Below are 18,842 nucleotides of genomic sequence, written 5' to 3' on the forward strand. Positions count from 1 at the left end.
TTATCTTAGTATTTTCTGTTTATAAAAAAAAAATCGTAACCCTTTTTGTTTAGTTGATAGTTTTTTTAGTCTTAAATCATTAGTCATTGTTTTCATATTGATGAACTATATTTTAAGTTAGGTAGTTTAAAATTTTTTTTATTTTGGAAAATTTCGAAGTTATTGATTCTTCTTTGTGTTTATTTTAACTGGATCATCTAAAATATTTTAAGACGAAATGGTTGTACTAACAATAACTTCTATGATATTTCTTTAAATAGATGTCTAAAAATACTACTTTATTTACTTGACAAAAATTTCTATTTATTTTCACTATAGTCATTGCAATGAATGAATCAACTACTATTTTCAAAAAAAAAATTATATTCCAATTTCTTCAATTGAACTGATTTTTTAACTTTCGAACCAATTTATAGCACATCATTTTTAAAGTGAAATAATTAAGCTATTATTGCATCAGGCTGATGACGTCAACTGAACCGTGCAGCACATGCGTCCAAGCTGGGAACGAATGTGGACCTGCACGACTCATGGTTGCGTCATTATTGCCGATGTGATGATAGGTTAAGTCACGTGTTAAACACGAGTTTATATAGAAAATAGGCTTTAAATTCAATACTTTCAGCACCTAGTGAAAACGTAAAGGACTAGAATTGGCTAAACAACTAAATAAATATAGCAAAATTTTTGTTATAGCTGATAATTTTTATAATTTTTGTATACGCTGATAAGCACTAGTAAACTATGCAGAAATCAATCGTCCTCGTAGCCATACCTCATCTATTTATTTATTCATTTTACAGCTGTACATTGCAATAATTTATTCCCATTAATTAAGTAGTTTATTCACTATAGTGACTATAGAGAAAAGAGTTTCTTTCTATCAACCAAGATTTGGTTATAGTTAACAAATTCATCCCATACTTGAATATGGCGAAATAAATATTTAGTTACTAAAAATAAATTATATATTGGAGCTCTCTGGTTGAAACAAGTGTTTATTTGGTTATAATTACCAAACCACTATTTCAGATCGACTAAATGTTTTGTTTGATTAAAGAAAATATTAGTTCGATTAAATAATTATGAATTTGAATGAGCATAATATAAATTAATAATTATATCGATAGTATTTGAGAAAAATTAAGAAATTCTAAAGAATTTACACAATTAATTGGATTTTATCGATTTTTTCTGTTACTTTCATATGCTTCATGAATTTTGGTTCAATTTGTTTTTTATATGTTTAAATAAAATTTTGCTTTTCACGAGATTCAAACCTACGACCACTAGAACGCACACGACCTAATCTAACGCTTAAACCCGCTCGGCTATTTCAATGATAATTTTTTGTTGCAAATATATGTATTTATATATATAGACTTATTATAGTAAGTATTTGTATATCTATTCCATATATATATATATATATTTTAGTATTTTTGATGAACTATATTTTAGAAAGTAATACATATATATATATATATATATATATGTATTACTTTCATTGAACATGAAAGTTCAGGTAAAAGATAATAAAAGTAATTATAATATTAATTGCTTAATTCGATTATTGTATAATAAATTTTTATTAAATAATTAAAATACACTCAATTATCTCAACTAAGAGTTGGGAATTATAACCAAATCAGGTTTTGACAGAATACTTAACAGCATTCATAGAGAAATAAATTTTTTGGTACAGACCATACATTATATTTAATGATATATTTAAAAATCTGTATCAAGCTATATCTTCTTTTAAGAAATAACCAACATCGTTCAATTTGATGAATTATTTGCCGGTTGAAGATACAATTTAGTAATTATTACTAAATTTTTATTAATAATTACTAAATCTAAAATAGTGAATGATAATGGATGGCAAAGCAATATTTATTTATGTCAACCAAATGCATTCAAATAAATACTTGCTTTGATTCAAGATACACGAGTTTAATAGGCTATGACTATACTTAGTCATATTTGATGAAATTTGGTAATAATCAATAAATATTGGTAGAAAAGTGCCAATTTAATACATTTTGTTCATGAAACCAAACTCTTTTCTTAATTTTATTAAGTATATAAACAGATACTCCAATTAAATAAGATTAAAATAATTTTAAATTTATTTTATGATCACAAAAATAATTAACAATGATTCTTGAATCCAACAAAATACTTAGTCCATTCAAAATAGTGATTTGTAAACTTTAACCAAATAAAAATTTATCGTAATTAGAAGGCTCAAATTTATGATTTATTTTTAGTAACTAAATATTTATTCTGTCATAGGTAAGCACGCTATTTGTTAACAATAACTACATCTTGATCAGTAGAAAGAAACTCTTTCCTCAGTACAACATAACACAAAGTTAAAAGTTATTTTTTATTATCTCAAAAAAATGATTTGAATCAAATGCGAGTTTAAACATAAATTTGATTTGTTGACTTGATTATTAAAAAAATTTGTTATCTTTAACACTTTAATGGTAGAATATATGTTATTATATAACCAAGCAACAGAATATGTAACGCCATACATTTGATCAACATCGTAGTTTATTTTTACTAGAATAGAAATGTATAAATATTGACTATAAGGTTAATTATATGAATGACGTCATAACGGCACGTTTTAAATGAATTGAAATTACACACTTCGATTTGCAGTATGATATTTGTAAAACTTTATGTAATATACATATATAATTTCTACCGAAAAATAAATTTAATATGACATAAAATACCAAAACAGTAGTATCATTTTTTATGTTCTTTAATTTTAATTTATCATCTAAAGTTTAATAATTAATTTGAAATTGAAAATCTTTAGCTCTCCTTTAAAAAATGTACGAAAATGGTTGACTCTAACATTGTTTAGAAACGAGCAACTAGATTCTCGAAAGATTTAAATTATCCTGCTATCTCCTCAATACCACATCTTCAATAGATATATCTGAGGTAATATCTTTCTATCTAGTCTATTCAATGTCTAAAAATCTGTAAAAAAAACATTTTCTCTTTCTTTGTTAATAAAGCATTTTTCATGTTTAGTGTTTGAAGAAATATTAAAAGATATCTAGAATGTATTTTTCATTTAATACAATTTTAAAATGTAATAGTAGATTCTTTACTCTTAAAAATATAATCAGTGAAAATCAGGTGATTTTTTTCAGTTTTAAAAAGTGTCAATGTAATGTAACGTAATGACTACTTCTGTTAATTTATCCATGGTATACATAAACTAAATAGAATTTACAAATAAAATAATAATTATAATAAATAATAGGAGAGTTCGGCGATAACACACAATGAATTTTGCTCGACAATTAAATTTCCAAGGGAAGGTCTCGGTCCCTCAGGCCTTCACAACACACGTCTTCTCTTTATATCATTGCAACTATGAGACACAAAATAGAAGGAGGAGAAAAATTGTAATAATAGATATGAATATACATAAGGAAGAATTTATATACTGAAGTAATAGAAACACCTCGAGATACGAGGTAATGCAAGATGCCTTTGTTACTTAATAATAACAAATAAAAGATAAAATCATGAGATTTGCGATGGCATGACAAATACATGATAATAATGAACCTTACATTTGAATGATAGGGAAAAATGATAAGCGACAAATAAAAGAAATTATATTTTTGAATAAAAGTAATATCTTCTAATTTACTTTTATTCAAAAATGTAATTTCTTTTAATAATTATATACCTTGGCACAAAAGGTATCGTGACCATAACTCCTATTTCTCGAGTTAATTTTTAGAATACAAGATTATAGATTCCTTTTTTAGCTTTATGGCTTCATAATTAACATTTCATTTAAGCTCAATGTAAAATGAATAAATAAATTTAAAAAAAAAACTCGTAAAATTTACTTAATAAATTACATTAATCTGATCAAAAATAAACAAATTATTTTCGTTAGCCATGTACTCGATGTTTTAGGTTTAGAAAATACTCGGAGTCTACCACGAAGATTTTTTGGATCACATTTTGAACAATAAAAATTGCATATTCAAGAAAAGTACTGATTATAAACAGTACATTATTTTGTTTATTAATTTAAAAAGTCTTTAATATTGCCAATTGACTTCAGGATTCAATAAACTATCGTTAGACAGACATATTTGTATTACTTTAAAATGTGGTTTTGTCATTTTTATAGGGTAATTATTATTTAGCTTGCACACTCACGTTGCAGCAGTCCACCGCAACTTTTACCACAACTTGTACAGGCCTACTTTTCAAAATAAAGACAACTTGATGGGACCGAGATTCGAATCCGGATCTTCCTATAGGACTATAGTTACGCGCTAGGAAACTCTACCACTTAAGCTATCTCACACTTGTGTCTTATTTCTTACTTTTCCTGCCTGCACTCATCATGGCTTTTCGCTGTCCGCCATCTCTCTTACGGCCTAAATGAAAGTATATTTGACAATATATGTCGATACCTGTGAAATTGTACTGTTATTTATTAATTGGCTTAAATATTTTCAATATTTTCACGATTTCATGCTTTTATAAAATCTTAACAGTCACGCCAAGTTTTTAGTTGTTATGTTTATTGTGTCATTAAACGTACTAAATTTTTTTTCAAAAAAAAAAAACCGAAGAAAATAATTCATTTTAAATATGGTTGATTTGTAGATTTAAATAATTGGCGTTTAATGATTTTAGGACTTTTTGTAATTTCATCATTGTCGTTATTTATGTTTGGCGCACATTTTTGTACAGCCCAGAAGGAGAGGGCTGTTTTTGATGAGATTTCACCATTTTTTGTACATATCAACTGAAAAGGAATATTAAAAAAAAATAAATCTGTTATAAATCATCTTATAATTTGTATAGAGACACGGTAGTGCCTCGTCGTGACGTAAGGGCTAAATGGCGGCAATTTATGTTTGGCGCACGAGACACTACCGTATCTCTTGATAAACAGTTAAATATTATTAATAAACAGTGATCATAAATGGAATAGAATACACTGTAAAAAATTTCTGTAGTAATTTTAATGTACATGTAATGGAAGTTTTTCAAATATACAATTGTATATTAATTTTACTAAATATTTGTGAAGTAAATTCCTTACACTGAATAAGAGATGAAAATTTTACGTTAAAAGCAACCCCGATATTTATTTATTAAAAATAAAATAAAAAGTTTTTTAGATTATTTAAGATTTTTTCATTGTTGACACATTAAAGAGTAAACAATATTAGCTTGTAAAAATACTGCGAAAAGCCATATTGTAGTGAAGCTTATCCTGGGAAAGATTCGAACCTACGACCGCCAACTCGTATGTATCTAAATCAGGTACCGTAACCTACTCGGTTATCGACTTATTAAGAAGATTATTTTAATTAGATATATGTCAATTATACATATGTCAAATGAACATATCAGAAAATGTTTTGGTGATTAAAAGAATTCAGTGTTGGGATTCAAAAAATATAATTACATTCATTGTTGAAATATAAATATTTTATTTCTATTCAGGATTGTGCAGGAATATCGACGAAAAACTTTTAAGGTTATCAACTCACCGACATTAAGCGTGTATCAATGTGTACACTGAAAAATACTTAACACAAAACATTACAATACAAATAATTAATACATGTGTTGTAATTTTCAGTCAGTATAGATGAATTTTTAATTTCATAAGTAAATTTCAATAAAATTTATTAAAATTCAACTAATATATCGAATTTTACGCTACATAATTGAATATCCGTACAGGATATGTTGACACAGAATTATCCTACAGTTGTTTTTGAAATAAAACGTCATTGGCAGTGTTTCGGAAATTTCATGTACAGTTGTAAGTTAAAATCGTAGAATTTTCAATTCACTTTTTACAGTGTATCTAATTGTTTCAAATATAAAGATATTTGATGAATTACTAGTTTATTCACAAGCAATAAAGGATTTTATTCAAATGTTGTATTAGCTGAATATTTTTTTAACAACTCGTGTGAAAAGATATCTATCAGAAATATCTATAATATACACGGAGAGAATTTTTTCACTAAATCTAAGTGCAAAAAGTGACAAGCCCACGTTTCGAAATTTATAAGTAAAAATATTTCTGTTTGATAGTAAATTTTGAGTTCTTGTAAGTAAACTTGTGACTTAAAAGGTGTCTTAGTAAAAGAATTACTTACGACAACCCAAAATTTACTGTTGAACAGAAATATTTTTACTTATAAATTTCGAAACGTAAACTTGTCATTTTTGCACTTACATTTAGTGAAAAAATTTTCTCCGTGTACAGTTCAAATAAAGAAAAACAGTTTAAAATGTATCAATCAATATCTACTCAAGTATCTTGTTATTCTCTTGACAAAGTTTTATGTAACATAAGTTGGATTTGCGCTCCAAAAATTCTGTCCATCCGATCGTTCAAGCACACAAGAGGTAAGAACAAGTGGTTTACACCTCAGGTGTTTTCTGCAGCAGCTATCTGCTATATCCAACTCTCGAGTACAAGTGCATCTGAACTGAAAAAGTGGGAGTGTAAGCAGAGGTCATGGCGCATACGTATGCGCGAAATGTAACCGCGGTGCCAAGTTAACTAACTTATGATTCGAAATATTATTTTTTTATTTTAAAACATTATTGGCGATAATGAGTAAACTTCATACATTCACTTTTGTTTATATTTATTAAATGTAAATTTGTCAAAAACTTAATCGACTATTTATGGATAATTTTTTTTTAATAAAATTCCTAATGATGATATCAACTAAAAGGATATATCATATATTGGCTAATTTATTATTTATCTATTCGAATGAAAGCTTTTAATGTATGTATGGTTTATTCATTGAATTTACATAAAAACTTCTAATGATTTTCAACAGCAGTTTTTTAAAGCTAATATGCAGTAATATGCATTTGGTAGAAATGTAAATGAGAAAGAAAAAATAGTTATTTAACGAATGAAAATTAGTAATCGGTTAAAAATTATGAGAAAACTTGATTTACAATCGACAAATATTTTTTGGATATCTTTACATTAATTATAATAAGAATGCCAAAGAATGACTCAGTTATTTCACGTATTTTAATTTCAAAGGCACCTTAGATAGTAGCATTGCGACAATCATTAGCCCTGGCAACAGATTCTATTAGTGTTGCTAAATGCAGTACTAACACTTTTCTCTCTTTCATACCAACGCTAATTTCAGTCTTTCGATGTATCTTAAGATTTAAATTAAGTTTTTCTCTAAATTAGTTATATACTGATGAAATCATTTTTATTTTTTAAAAATGTCAATTCAATGTTGTTACTGAACAATAGTATCTTTGAGTTTTTCATATTCATCATTTAATTATTAAAAACAGTAAACCGTGTATTTTTTATTGATTTTCAAATTGGAAAATCGATATATTAAAATATGTAGAATAAGACCCTTACTATCATCCTCTTTGTTACGAAGTAAATCGTTAGAAAAATTTTAATGAGCTGATAGAGCACAAAGGAATAACAAATATTACAGTATTCATTACCGTATAACACATTTATTGAAATTTTCCACATTCATGAAATAAATATGAAAATTTTACGTTGTTCTTTTACAATAACATAATAAAATCAACTATAACATTAATTGCAATGAAATTCTTTTGAAAAATTTAAATTGTCTCTTTAATGTTTAAAAATAACTTATAATTCGCAAATTTGGTTACTTTGAAAATGATAAATATCATTATATAAATAGTTTACTAATTTTTTATTGAACATATAAAGTCCCATAAGTGTTTATGTCTTAACAATAAAATGAAATAATATTGAAGATACTGCATCATCACAATAACAACCCAGTTATTATCTGGATAAAAGTAGTAAAGCTTTCCATCCAACCGTACAAAAACCAAATCATGTCTGCGCGCACATCAAATTTTCTCGATGAATGCGCATACAAACCTAAATCGACTTGCTCTACAGTTTGTTCTATTTTCTACTCTTTATACTTATCTCATACTTGCTCATTCTGAGAAATTAAGAACCTTAATTAAATCCTTGTAAATGTCATTTTATGAGTTCATTTTCATGTAATATTCAATAATTTAAAGAAATTAAGTAAGAAAATAATATATTATCATTCATATTTGCTGACTTCAGGCAAGTATAAAAATGTAACAAGAGCTTTACATTATTCAATTACCATATAAGCAATGATTGAAAAAAACTGTCAACGTCAATCATTCGATGTAACCTAATACAACACTGGCTAAGTAGAGCAAAAAGTTACCTCCGGTTATATAACCCAGTTTGTAAACAAATATACTGTCATCTTAACTTGATTTTCTTGTACTTTACCTGATGCTAAATCATTCGTCATTTTAATTTTTGTCATAATGAAAGAAAAAAAATTATAAAATAATTCACCTTCATAAAATAATTTTATATATATATACATATATTTCTTGCATTCAAGTATGTCTTTAAACTCTTATTAAAAAGAAACAAAAAGATGTATTATAACTGCAAAAACGACACTAAAACAAAACAGTGCGAGAGAAAATCTGCTTTATACTATTCTCGCAGAGATAATGACAGGCTGTCTAACCGTTTCTACCATAAACCGAGGGAGTCAGGAAATCTGGGTCAACTGAATAATTCTTGTTCGAACTTTTTTTAACTATTACAGAAATGGTATATAGATATACAATTGAATGTTCAGCCATTTTATTAAAATATCACGTACTAAAAACCACCACTTATTACGAAAGTAAAAAAATGATAATTATTATTCAGTGAGAAAAGTTAATGAAAAATAAAAGTTGAGATAATTGACGAAAACGTAATAAATAAGTTAATGAAATAAAGTAAAGTTACAAACAAAGTATTATTCGTGAAAAATGAGTTTAGAATACACTGGATCACGTAGTCTCTAAATAAATGTGTCTATCTCTCCAAACTATCGATTCGTCCGCGAGCATTCTAATCACGTACAAAATATATTGTACAACCGACCTTCAGCTATATAAAAGGAGGGATGACACCAATTTGAATAGATTGATACATATATTTTGATATAATTACAATAAAGATTTTTGTAATAGAATGATTATGTTGACGAGGAGATACTTACAAGGATACGACCCGTAGTAGTTTGTCCAGAAATAAGCTCACCAGCCCAATCCTTAGCCTCAGTCATAAAAGTTCCTTCGAACTCTTTGCTTTGTCGAGCAGCTTTCTGCTCCTTTTGCTTGGGATCATTTGGAGCAAATTCGGGTTCTTTCCGACACCAAAGGAAGGCGAATGCCCGCCAGATCAGAACAGTCAGCAACCCGGCAAGAAAGGTGAAGATGCTCGATAGTAAAAAGCACCACCATTTCCGTTCCAGGAGGCATTCGTCTACCGGAGGCTGCTCGGTCGTCTCGTTGCACGTCATTCCAGCAGATCACTGCCCCCGGGTCACACATTCACCGGCCTCTACGACCAACCACTCTCAATGAACGTTTAATTCGATGATGCTTCATAATTTTTCAGAAATCCTTTGACACTACCAACAACAACGTGGCGTTTTATATTTTTCTTTCTTTTATTTAATTGTAACTCAGATTGTGTTTTATTGAATTATTTTTAAGTGTACACCTTCTGCACGCTATAATATTTAAAAGTTCTACGCTTAATTCGATTAATACATGCACAAGAATAACGTGACATCAGGAAAATGGAAACAGCGCAATTCTCTTAGCACAGTGAACCAAAAGTTACGCGTGAACACAATCACGACAGCAAAAACGTCTACGTCGTGCTGCAATATTTAATCCTGTAAATAATCATAAATAAAAATTTCTAAACGTGTATAACGAATGATAAAATGACTCATGATCGTTCAAAACATGAGATATACCGCACTGTAGCCTTTAGGCATGACGAACGTGGTTACAATCGTGGATGATCAGCAAACCCTTCACTAGTTACCACCACACCGACACTACATCACCACTGTGCTGCCCCTCAGCAGTGCCGCCCCCACTACGTAGCACGGCAACAAGGGTTTTATTATACATGAATGACCATGAATGTAATGCTGCTTAGAAGAACAGCTTATATACCAAACCACAAGAAAGCATTCTTATTTGTTTATTTAATCACACCATTACTCAATTTTCAGCATAATAAACTTAATTATTTTTCATCTAAAACTCTCCTTTCTGCCAATTCCCCTTGCCGCCACCATGCCATACCGTCACTGCCGAGTACCAAGAGATCCCAACGACCATATCATACTACTACTATCTCTGATAATCAATACGTAACAATATAGTACAACCAATAAGCTCAGAGCTTTTCTTGACGTAGATTCAAGCGCCCTCTCCAACTTTACATATCCTGCTCCCCTCTAAACATTACGTCTTCTACGCAAGCTCCTACAGAACTTGCAACCCTTTGCGCCGACGTGCAATTCATGTGATACCCGCCAGAAACCCAGTATTGTCACGTCCAAGTTCTAGTTTATTTTTTTTTTACTTACTTATATATCCATCATACTTTTTATTCCATTTGTTTATACATTTTCATTTTGAGTATTATCTTCAAAATTTTTATTTTCTTTTAAATAAAACATTAAACATGGAATAAATTTTTATATCACATTTATGAGAAGAATCTTCATCTTCCATCGTTGAATATTTCAACTCCCATTTTCTTCAGCCAATAAAGTGTAAAGAAAAATAAAATTTGACGCGTGCTATATGACGCGTGCGCAGAATACTTTGACGGAAACATCGCCATCTATGATGTATAATAATATTGAATTTGAGATAAAACAGAGAAAAGATTGTAAATAAATAAAACATAAACAATTAGTATAAATTACTCTTTAAATTATTAAAAATGACGGATGAAAAATTAGATACGTAAGTTTAAAAATAGTTATACGTGTTTTAATTTGCGTAGTTTAATTAAATATTAGTAGATAAATTACAGCTATATCAAAAGGTTATAAATACTGAAAGTCCTTAGTAATGTTAATTTAAGTAATAAATATTTCAGTATAACAGATAAGCCAGAAGAATTTTCAACAAGTAATATTGTTGAAAAAATTCCAGCTAATCGTGAAGATATAGAAAAATCAAAGACAGATGAAATTTCTGATAAAATGAAAAGTCCTTGCAACAACAGTATCAGCATGACAGTTACGAATGGTGGTGATGCCGGTAATTGTTATTGGTAAGAAATTGATTATTTTAAAAATCAACCAATTAGTATCATTTTACTAATATATTTTGAAAATAATTAAAAATTTTTATTTTTTTATTTTAGTGGAAAAGATAGAAACTTAAGTATTGCAGAACTCTTATGTGCTTGCTGCTCCAAGTGGTTTCATGAATCTTGTATCAGTTATCAATTAGGAAAACTTGTTCCATTCATGATGAACTACATATTTATGTGTAAAAATTGTTCTCCTTCCGGACTTGAAAGTTTTAAAAAAAATCAAGCGCGTAATTACATAACTATTAATCCATTTTTTTTATATCAAAACTAAAGTCAGATCAGTCAGTCAAAGTATTAATTTTCTTTATCTTTCAATGTAGCATTCCCGCAAATGTGTGTGACAGCCATAGCAAATCTTTTACAAATTGCTCAAAAGGATCCTGAACAAAAAATGTTATTCCATAAAGATCGAGATATAATTCCTTTTATTGAATGTCATTGGGAAAGTATGACCACAATGCCTAGACGTGTAACACAATCTTGGCACGCAACAGTAAGTTATTTTGTAAATTGATTTATGAACAAATTATTCTTATAATCTACATATTTTTTTCATTTTTCAGGTTCATCGAGCTCTATTAAAAGATGTGGGAACTCTTTTTACAATGGATGAAAATAACACAGATGGACAATTATTTGGACTAACTACTCCGGACCTCGTCTTAATAAAACCGAACTACGAAGCAATGATTAAAGGTGGACACTTAAAAATCACAGAAATGGGAGTACAACATGTCGGTATGTGAGCCAACAATTGCACAATAATCTAAAAATGATTAAGAAGTGATAGATAAAATTTTTTATATCTGAAACTTTTAAAATTTTTTTGAAAAATAATTGATCGCTAATTTATACACCATTAATCAATATATTTCTAGTGATTATTGAATATAATCCATCATTTAGTTCTGAAGTAATATTTTTCAGTTACATTTAGTCTTAAAGTGAATCATGTTTAAAACTGGTGTGTAATGTTTTTGATAGTTTTCTTTTTCAATTATTCATGTTCTACACATTGGAATGAATACCTTTTCATTTGTCATTAAATCATATGTTTTTTATAAACTAAAGAATTAAACAATATAGAACCATAATGTACTTATCTAATTTATTAATTGGTTGTTTCTAGTACCATTGACCACTGGAATTCGAGGTCGAAATGCAAAGCGTAAATTTCCTGGAGAAGGTGCTGCTACTGGTCCAGGAAAGAAAGGACGTGGCTCTGATTTGTCAACACCCAAATTGCCTGCTCATGGTTATCCACTGGAGCACCCATTCAATAAAGACGGATACAGATATATATTGGCTGAGCCTGATCCGCATGCACCTTTTCGACAAGTAATTACAAGACAATATGTTAATTGTATCAAGTAATTAAATAATTTTTTACTGTCTAAAGTTTATAGGAACTTAAATTGATAAAAAAAAATATTGAAATTTAAACAAATCGAAAAATTTGTTGAGGTTAATAAAAAATCAACTTAGGTTACATACATTGAAATAAATAAAAACAAAAGAAAATCAAATAATTAAAATTGTAAAAGATAGAACATACATATCCTACTAACTTTTAAAAAATTTACGAACATCGAAATTCCATGAAATTTAAATTGAATTTATTTTGAATAAATTTATGTTGTCTAAATTAAGGTTTTTTTATCCATATTAATTTCATGTACAAAAAAATAATATATTGGTCGAACAATTTAATAGGAGTTCGACGAGAGCAGTGATTGGGCAGGAAAACCCATTCCTGGATGGCTTTATCGAGCACTAAGTCCAAGTATTGTATTATTGGCTCTGCACGACAGAGCACCACAATTGAAAGTTTCTGAAGATCGACTAGCAGTGACAGGTGAAAAAGGTTATTGTATGGTTAGAGCAACACATTCAGTAAGTCGAGGAACTTGGTACTGGGAAACAACAATTGAAGAAATGCCAGAAGGTTCTGCCACTAGACTAGGGTGGGGACAAGAATATGCAAATTTACAGGCTCCTTTGGGATATGATAAATTTGGATATTCGTGGAGATCAAGGTAACTTATCGTTTATTATAAATAATTAGAAATTTTTAGTAAAATGATTACTTTTTACAAAATTTATCTCATACATTTTTTACAAATAGGAAAGGTACAAAATTTCATGAAAGTCGAGGAAAACACTACAGTCCAAGTTATGGAGAAGGAGATACTTTAGGTTTCATTATTACTTTACCAGACACATACGATTCTTCTCATATACCTAACACTTACAAAGATAGAGTAAGAATGAAGTTTTGTTGTCCTTAATTTTTTATAACGTTTTTGAGGCAAAAATACGTTTAGAAAATATTATTACTTATTGATTAAAAAATACAATAAATTTAAAACAATAAATATAATCAATTTTTAACATTTTCTGTCAATTAAATTTATTGTTTTAAATAATTATGTAAGTGTAAAAATTAACTTAAATTTGTTTTTAGCCTTTAGTAAAGTTCAAAAGTCATTTATATTATGAAGAAAAAGATCAAGTTCCTGAAGCTTTGAAAGCATTAAAACCTCTTGAAGGAAGTAAAATTATATTTTATAAAAATGGTGTATGTCAAGGAGATGCATTTATTGATATTAATAGAGGTGCTTATTACCCAACCATATCAATTCATAAAAGTGCTACTGTTTCTGTTAACTTTGGTCCTAATTTCAAATATCCACCAACTGATATTACCTTTAGAGGAGTAAGTATTTATTATAACCAAATAGTGTCTTGATCATTTATTACTTCATTTCAATATTTATCAGTTATTCCTATTTAAAAAAAATTACTAAAAATACTTATTTATAGATGCATGATAAAGCTGAAGAAACGATGATTGAACAATCAATGGCAGATATTCTTTATCTCAGTGAAAATGAGGGTAAATTGAGACTGGATGCATTCGCAATGTGACATTAAAGAACTTTTTATTTTCATTTCGTTTGTTTTCCATTTTTACAACAAATAAAATATGTCCATGTAAGTAATCCTTAAAATTGATAAATTTTACAATTTACTGTGTATAATAAAAATTTATAATAATCTTAATAGTAAAATAAGCCACCTATTAGCATTATTTTCCAAAACCTCCTCGACATGCTGGACTTGGATCAATTTTTTTACTCAATTCATTCCATTGAGACGGTGTTTTAGCCTGTACATAAATAAAATTTCTTTTTGACGTAAGTTTAAATAGTAACTGTATGATATATGCACTATCAATATTTCTTCCCTTAAAATTTTTTTTGCTCCAAAATACATTTCCTTAACAAATGAAATCTTTCTAGTGTATATTTTTCACAATAAAAATAATTTGACTTGAGAGTATATAAGTCACAAATCGATAAAGTCTTTGCTAAGAACAATTTCCTGTATGAATGACTAATCACAACGTACTTCATGTTTGCACTATTATTTTATTTTATTTTTTCTTTTCTCCTCGTAATATTATTACTACCTATCTGTGGTCTTAGTCTGGTTTTGCTGTTAGACCTATGTAAATGTTTAAATAAATAAACGTCTTTTCCAACATTTTATTAAAATTTTAATTCACCTCCAAAAATTATGAAATTGGAGTAAATATATATTCTTCTAATAAAATTATTTGCAAGTATTAATTTTTTTAAATAAGGAAATTTTAAAGACAATCTGTACCAGAGTAAAATTCTTTTTCATGTTGAAATTTATTTTGGAGTAGAGATGATTCAGAAAGTTATAAAGCTCGGAGCATTTGTCATAGTATACTACATAAACTACTTAGATCTTTAATTGTTACTTACAATAATAGATAAAGCATGAATATTAGTTTGTAATTCATCAGCAAGTAGCTCATTTATCATTCGGTGACGCTGAAAGACATAAAGATTGAAAATATTTTTTACATTTAAATATCTTGGAAACAAATACCTTGATCAGTGGCTGGTTTTCAAATTGCTTCGAAACAACTATAATTTTGAAATGAGTTTCTGCAGTTTTTGGAACATTGTGCATATATGACTCATTTAATATTTCTAAATATGTTGGCTTTAAAGCACTTTGTAATGTAGTTTTGATTTTGTTTTCTATTGGTTTATCAACAGATGAACTCATTTTTTGTACCCATGTATAAATTAAAGAATCTATAACAGAATAAAAAATTGTTCCATTATTAAAAACGACTACAGGAGTTTATTACGACAATTCAAATATCTCTTATAATTTAAAATAATATTCATGTATTTGATGGGGTTAATGAAACTATTGAATGTAAATAATTTATCACATGTATACATAGATATAAGGTTAACTTTTTTCTTACTTATATTTGATTTTTTATTTGAATACAAAATTCTAATCATTTAAAAAATGATATATAAAAAAATTCCTCTACAATTCTCGATGTTGAATAGTATGATTATAATTAAGTAATATAATAATAAATGGAAATTTTTAAATAATTGTATGTGTACATAAGCGTAGAATCTAGTTTATTATTATTAGAATCTAGCAGTAGTGTGTAATGGAAGTGCTGACCCTCGGTGGAAACAAATAGAAACTTCTGAGGTTGGTTTGTTGACTACAAGTACATTGGCGTCAACATCTTGAATAAGCTTGCAATAATATACATGAATATGATATCAAAAAATGTTCGTTACTTCAGTCAGATAAGAATACTTGCCGTTTATTAAACGTCAGAGGCCTTGATTTCTCGTTTGTGATGATCAGCTTGTGTGTGTATGATATACAAAAAAGATGGATAAAAAGATTGAATTTTGATTCTGGCTCCTGTACATCACCGTCACTGCGACTTTATAAAAGATCTATACTATTTAAAGAGTTTTCTCAACTATTATAATGTTCTCCAAACATTTTTCAAGCTATCAAGAGAGCGTGGATAACTTATATTTAATGACGGTGAAAATCCATCACATACGCTAAGTTCAATTCTTAATTATCATATTTACAAGTTTATAATATTTCCAATAACATCAAGAATTTTTAAGTTGGTAAAAATTTATATGCTTCAGGTAAATAATTTTTATTTATATTAATTTGGTAAAAAAATTTATGTCATAAAATAATGTCCTCGATCCAAAGCTTTTACAGAAATAATAATGGATGAAACAGGGAAAGAATACATTTTGCAGTGGTCTGGTCATGCAGCAAGTATTACCGAAAGATTCAGTGGTCTTCTAGCAAGGCAAGCTTTAGTAGACGTCACTTTAATTTGCCAAGAACAAAAACTGCGTGTTCATAAATTGGTACTGGCTTCTTGTAGTCTTTATTTTGAGGTGACATTAAATCTCACGTATATTTGTATATTGTTACCAATTATAATAGAAAGACTTATGCATTAAAAATTAATTACTTTCAATAAAGGAAATGCTGGAACAAGATTTGGGTCAAGAACCAATAATAGTACTTAAAGATCTGGACTTTGATATTTTGAAAGCAATGGTAGAATTTATGTATTGTGGGGAAACTACAATAGCTCACTGCCATTTACAGTCTTTACTTGATGCTGCACAAATTTTTAAGGTAAATAATTATTTATTTTTATTAATTATATAAGTAAGAAAATACATACAAATGTATGCATATTTACTTATTTATGTAACTTGTTATTTGTTTAGGTAAGAGATCTTGAATCAATAGTTAATAATATGATGGAATCAAAAAATGATATTGATCGTAACGAGTCACTAAAAACAAACGAAGAGTTTAATAATATAAATAATTCTACGTCCGGAAAAAGTCGTGTACAGGTTAAATTGAGTGGTAAAGAGACTGCTGAAAAATCACTATCCCCAATAACATTAATCGAATTGTTTGATGATACAAATTTAAAATATAATCAATCGATCGAAAATATTTTAACAAATAATTCTACTCAAGAAAATGAATATACAGCCAGTGAAACAATTAATAGTACAAAAGTATTTACAAATCAATTATTTTTTGAGGAAACAACTAATTTAAAATCAAATATGACTAATTCCAGAAAGGAAAATCTTAGCTTAATGAAAAAAAATGATTGTGATGATAAAATCGTACTAACAAATCCTGATAAAATATTTGATGACTGTTTAATCGCGTGTTCAGCACAAAATAGTGAATCAGATTCATTAGATGTTATAAGTGGAGTTGGAGAATGTTCGAAAGTTTATACGCACAAAAAACGTAATCCTGAAAATAGCAAAAAATCTTTTGTATTAAATATGTGTGATGTGCTATCCCAAACATATGCAACAGATAGCATAGATTTATCAAATGATCTGTTCTGTGATACTAATATTAATATACCTATTACTTTACCTTCAGTAATTGATACTGAAACGACAGATTATACGTGGAATTTGACAGCTGAAAATATCTATCATGTTCCTGGCACCATCAATCAATCTAATATTTTTATTAGTGATAGACAGCAAAATATGAATGATGAAACTGATGCACAAAAATCTGTTATTTTAAACTACAAAAGTATCAGACAAATAAAGGAGATCTTTTCAGTAGATAATGATAATATTTCAATTGAAAAAACTCCTATTCTCAGACGCAGTGTACGTTTAAATCAATCAGAAGATAATTCAGTGAATAGTTGTAATCAAGTAATTTGTCAAAAACCTGAAGATAAAGCGATTTATATTAAAAGGGAATCTTTAACTACCATTAAGCCTGTAACAAAATCAAAACGTAAAATAAAGGAATCTGAAACAAAAATTGCTGATGAAAACATAGTAGCATCACAGAAAAAAGTTTCTAATAATTCTCGTTCAGTACGGAGTGCTGCTAAAATAGCTTCTAAACGTAGTAATAATTCTCGTTCTTATTCAAAAATTACTAAACATGAACCAAAAGCAAAAACATCCAAGTTAAAAAACATGAAGTTAGAAAAAATAGAGTCTCTTGAAAATGAAGCTTTTGTTCCTCTTAGACTAAATACTATAGCTTCAGTTGATCGAGCATTATGGGGCGATATGTCCGATATTTTAGAAAATCAAAAGGATGCAACATTAATCCCAGAACATTCTTTAAGCAAAGAAATACCATTTGCTGTTGGTTTATTACCTCTTCATGCAGCTTTAGAACGGATGCAAGCAATACCTGATTATCAACCACGCAAAACCCGATCATCATTTGCTCCTTCAAAGCAGGAATTTCATGGTCTGAAAAGAAAATTAATAGCTTGTGATAGTGAATCATGGGTTACAAAAAAACAATGTAGTTCTGATCATATTATCAATACTTCAAGCACAGATTGTCATATAAAAATCCAGCCGTCTTCCCAGTGTTATGAGACTCGTACGAATCTTCGAGATCTAATTGTTTCAACAAAATTGGAGTTAGATAAACGATGACAATTTTTCCATAGTTCTCGAATATTGTTATTTTGCAATGCTCGAAATACATTGAGGGTATAACTTTCTTGTTACTTTGTTTTTTTTACTATTTAATTTTTTTTTATAATAAGTCCTGTGAATTTTTGTTGGTTTACATACTAGATTAGATAAAACTGTTTGTAAAAATGTAAATTGTAAAGAAAGATATAATTATATTTCTAGATCAGTTATTATTAATTTCAATT

General features: G+C 28.2%; 4 protein-coding genes across 10 annotated transcripts in view; 2 read left to right on the top strand and 2 right to left on the bottom strand.

Annotated features, from left to right (window-relative positions):
- The window catches only part of LOC118066790 (calcium-activated potassium channel slowpoke-like), a 28,347-nt gene extending 18,068 nt beyond the window's left edge, over positions 1 to 10,279 (bottom strand). Inside the window, exons 1-2 of one of the 3 annotated variants that reach the window (XM_035083231.1) lie at positions 9,899 to 10,279; positions 9,126 to 9,809 (exon numbers count right to left, since the gene is read on the bottom strand). In XM_035083231.1, coding sequence (XP_034939122.1) covers positions 9,126 to 9,428 — 303 coding nt within the window. In that variant the 5' untranslated portion in view covers positions 9,429 to 9,809; positions 9,899 to 10,279. Of the gene's footprint in view, positions 1 to 9,125; positions 9,810 to 9,893 lie in introns of all 3 variants that reach the window. The other 2 variants (XM_035083153.1, XM_035083320.1) reach the window with 2 other exon arrangements.
- Positions 10,280 to 10,748: 469 nt separating this feature from the next.
- ash2 (Set1/Ash2 histone methyltransferase complex subunit ash2) lies at positions 10,749 to 14,464 on the top strand. 2 transcript variants are annotated; one of them, XR_004690373.1, is made up of 11 exons: positions 10,749 to 10,902; positions 11,039 to 11,215; positions 11,309 to 11,487; positions 11,581 to 11,753; positions 11,824 to 11,998; positions 12,390 to 12,598; positions 12,974 to 13,296; positions 13,386 to 13,521; positions 13,725 to 13,976; positions 14,084 to 14,254; positions 14,327 to 14,464. XR_004690373.1 is itself a non-coding variant. In XM_035083947.1 (10 exons), exons 1-10 carry the CDS (start codon positions 10,880 to 10,882, stop codon positions 14,186 to 14,188), a joined length of 1,752 nt encoding a protein of 583 aa, XP_034939838.1. In that variant the 5' UTR covers positions 10,749 to 10,879; the 3' UTR covers positions 14,189 to 14,262. The 2 variants fall into 2 exon arrangements, 1 of the variants encoding a protein (XP_034939838.1); XM_035083947.1 differs by lacking the exon at positions 14,327 to 14,464 and having other exon boundaries at positions 14,084 to 14,262.
- LOC118067381 (bolA-like protein DDB_G0274169) lies at positions 14,294 to 15,754 on the bottom strand. The gene is made up of 4 exons (XM_035084102.1): positions 15,573 to 15,754; positions 15,182 to 15,393; positions 15,055 to 15,123; positions 14,294 to 14,429 (listed from the first exon to the last, which is right to left on the bottom strand). Exons 1-4 carry the CDS (start codon positions 15,610 to 15,612, stop codon positions 14,349 to 14,351), a joined length of 402 nt encoding a protein of 133 aa, XP_034939993.1. The 5' UTR covers positions 15,613 to 15,754; the 3' UTR covers positions 14,294 to 14,348.
- A 106-nt stretch (positions 15,755 to 15,860) lies between these two features.
- On the top strand, positions 15,861 to 18,841 carry LOC118067043 (uncharacterized). Of its 4 annotated transcripts, none has more exons than XM_035083839.1 (4): positions 15,861 to 16,281; positions 16,352 to 16,515; positions 16,634 to 16,792; positions 16,888 to 18,841. In XM_035083839.1, exons 2-4 carry the CDS (start codon positions 16,369 to 16,371, stop codon positions 18,613 to 18,615), a joined length of 2,034 nt encoding a protein of 677 aa, XP_034939730.1. In that variant the 5' UTR covers positions 15,861 to 16,281; positions 16,352 to 16,368; the 3' UTR covers positions 18,616 to 18,841. The 4 variants fall into 4 exon arrangements, with proteins under 4 accessions (XP_034939730.1, XP_034939571.1, XP_034939651.1 ...); XM_035083680.1 differs by having other exon boundaries at positions 15,863 to 16,281; positions 16,361 to 16,545; positions 16,888 to 18,840; XM_035083760.1 differs by having other exon boundaries at positions 15,863 to 16,168; positions 16,352 to 16,545; positions 16,888 to 18,840.
- Position 18,842: the final 1 nt, after the last annotated feature.

This window comes from Chelonus insularis, unplaced genomic scaffold (assembly GCF_013357705.1).
Source record: "Chelonus insularis isolate UGA/USDA-ARS -01 unplaced genomic scaffold, ASM1335770v1 contig_110_pilon, whole genome shotgun sequence".
Taxonomy (NCBI): Eukaryota; Metazoa; Arthropoda; class Insecta; order Hymenoptera; family Braconidae; genus Chelonus; species Chelonus insularis.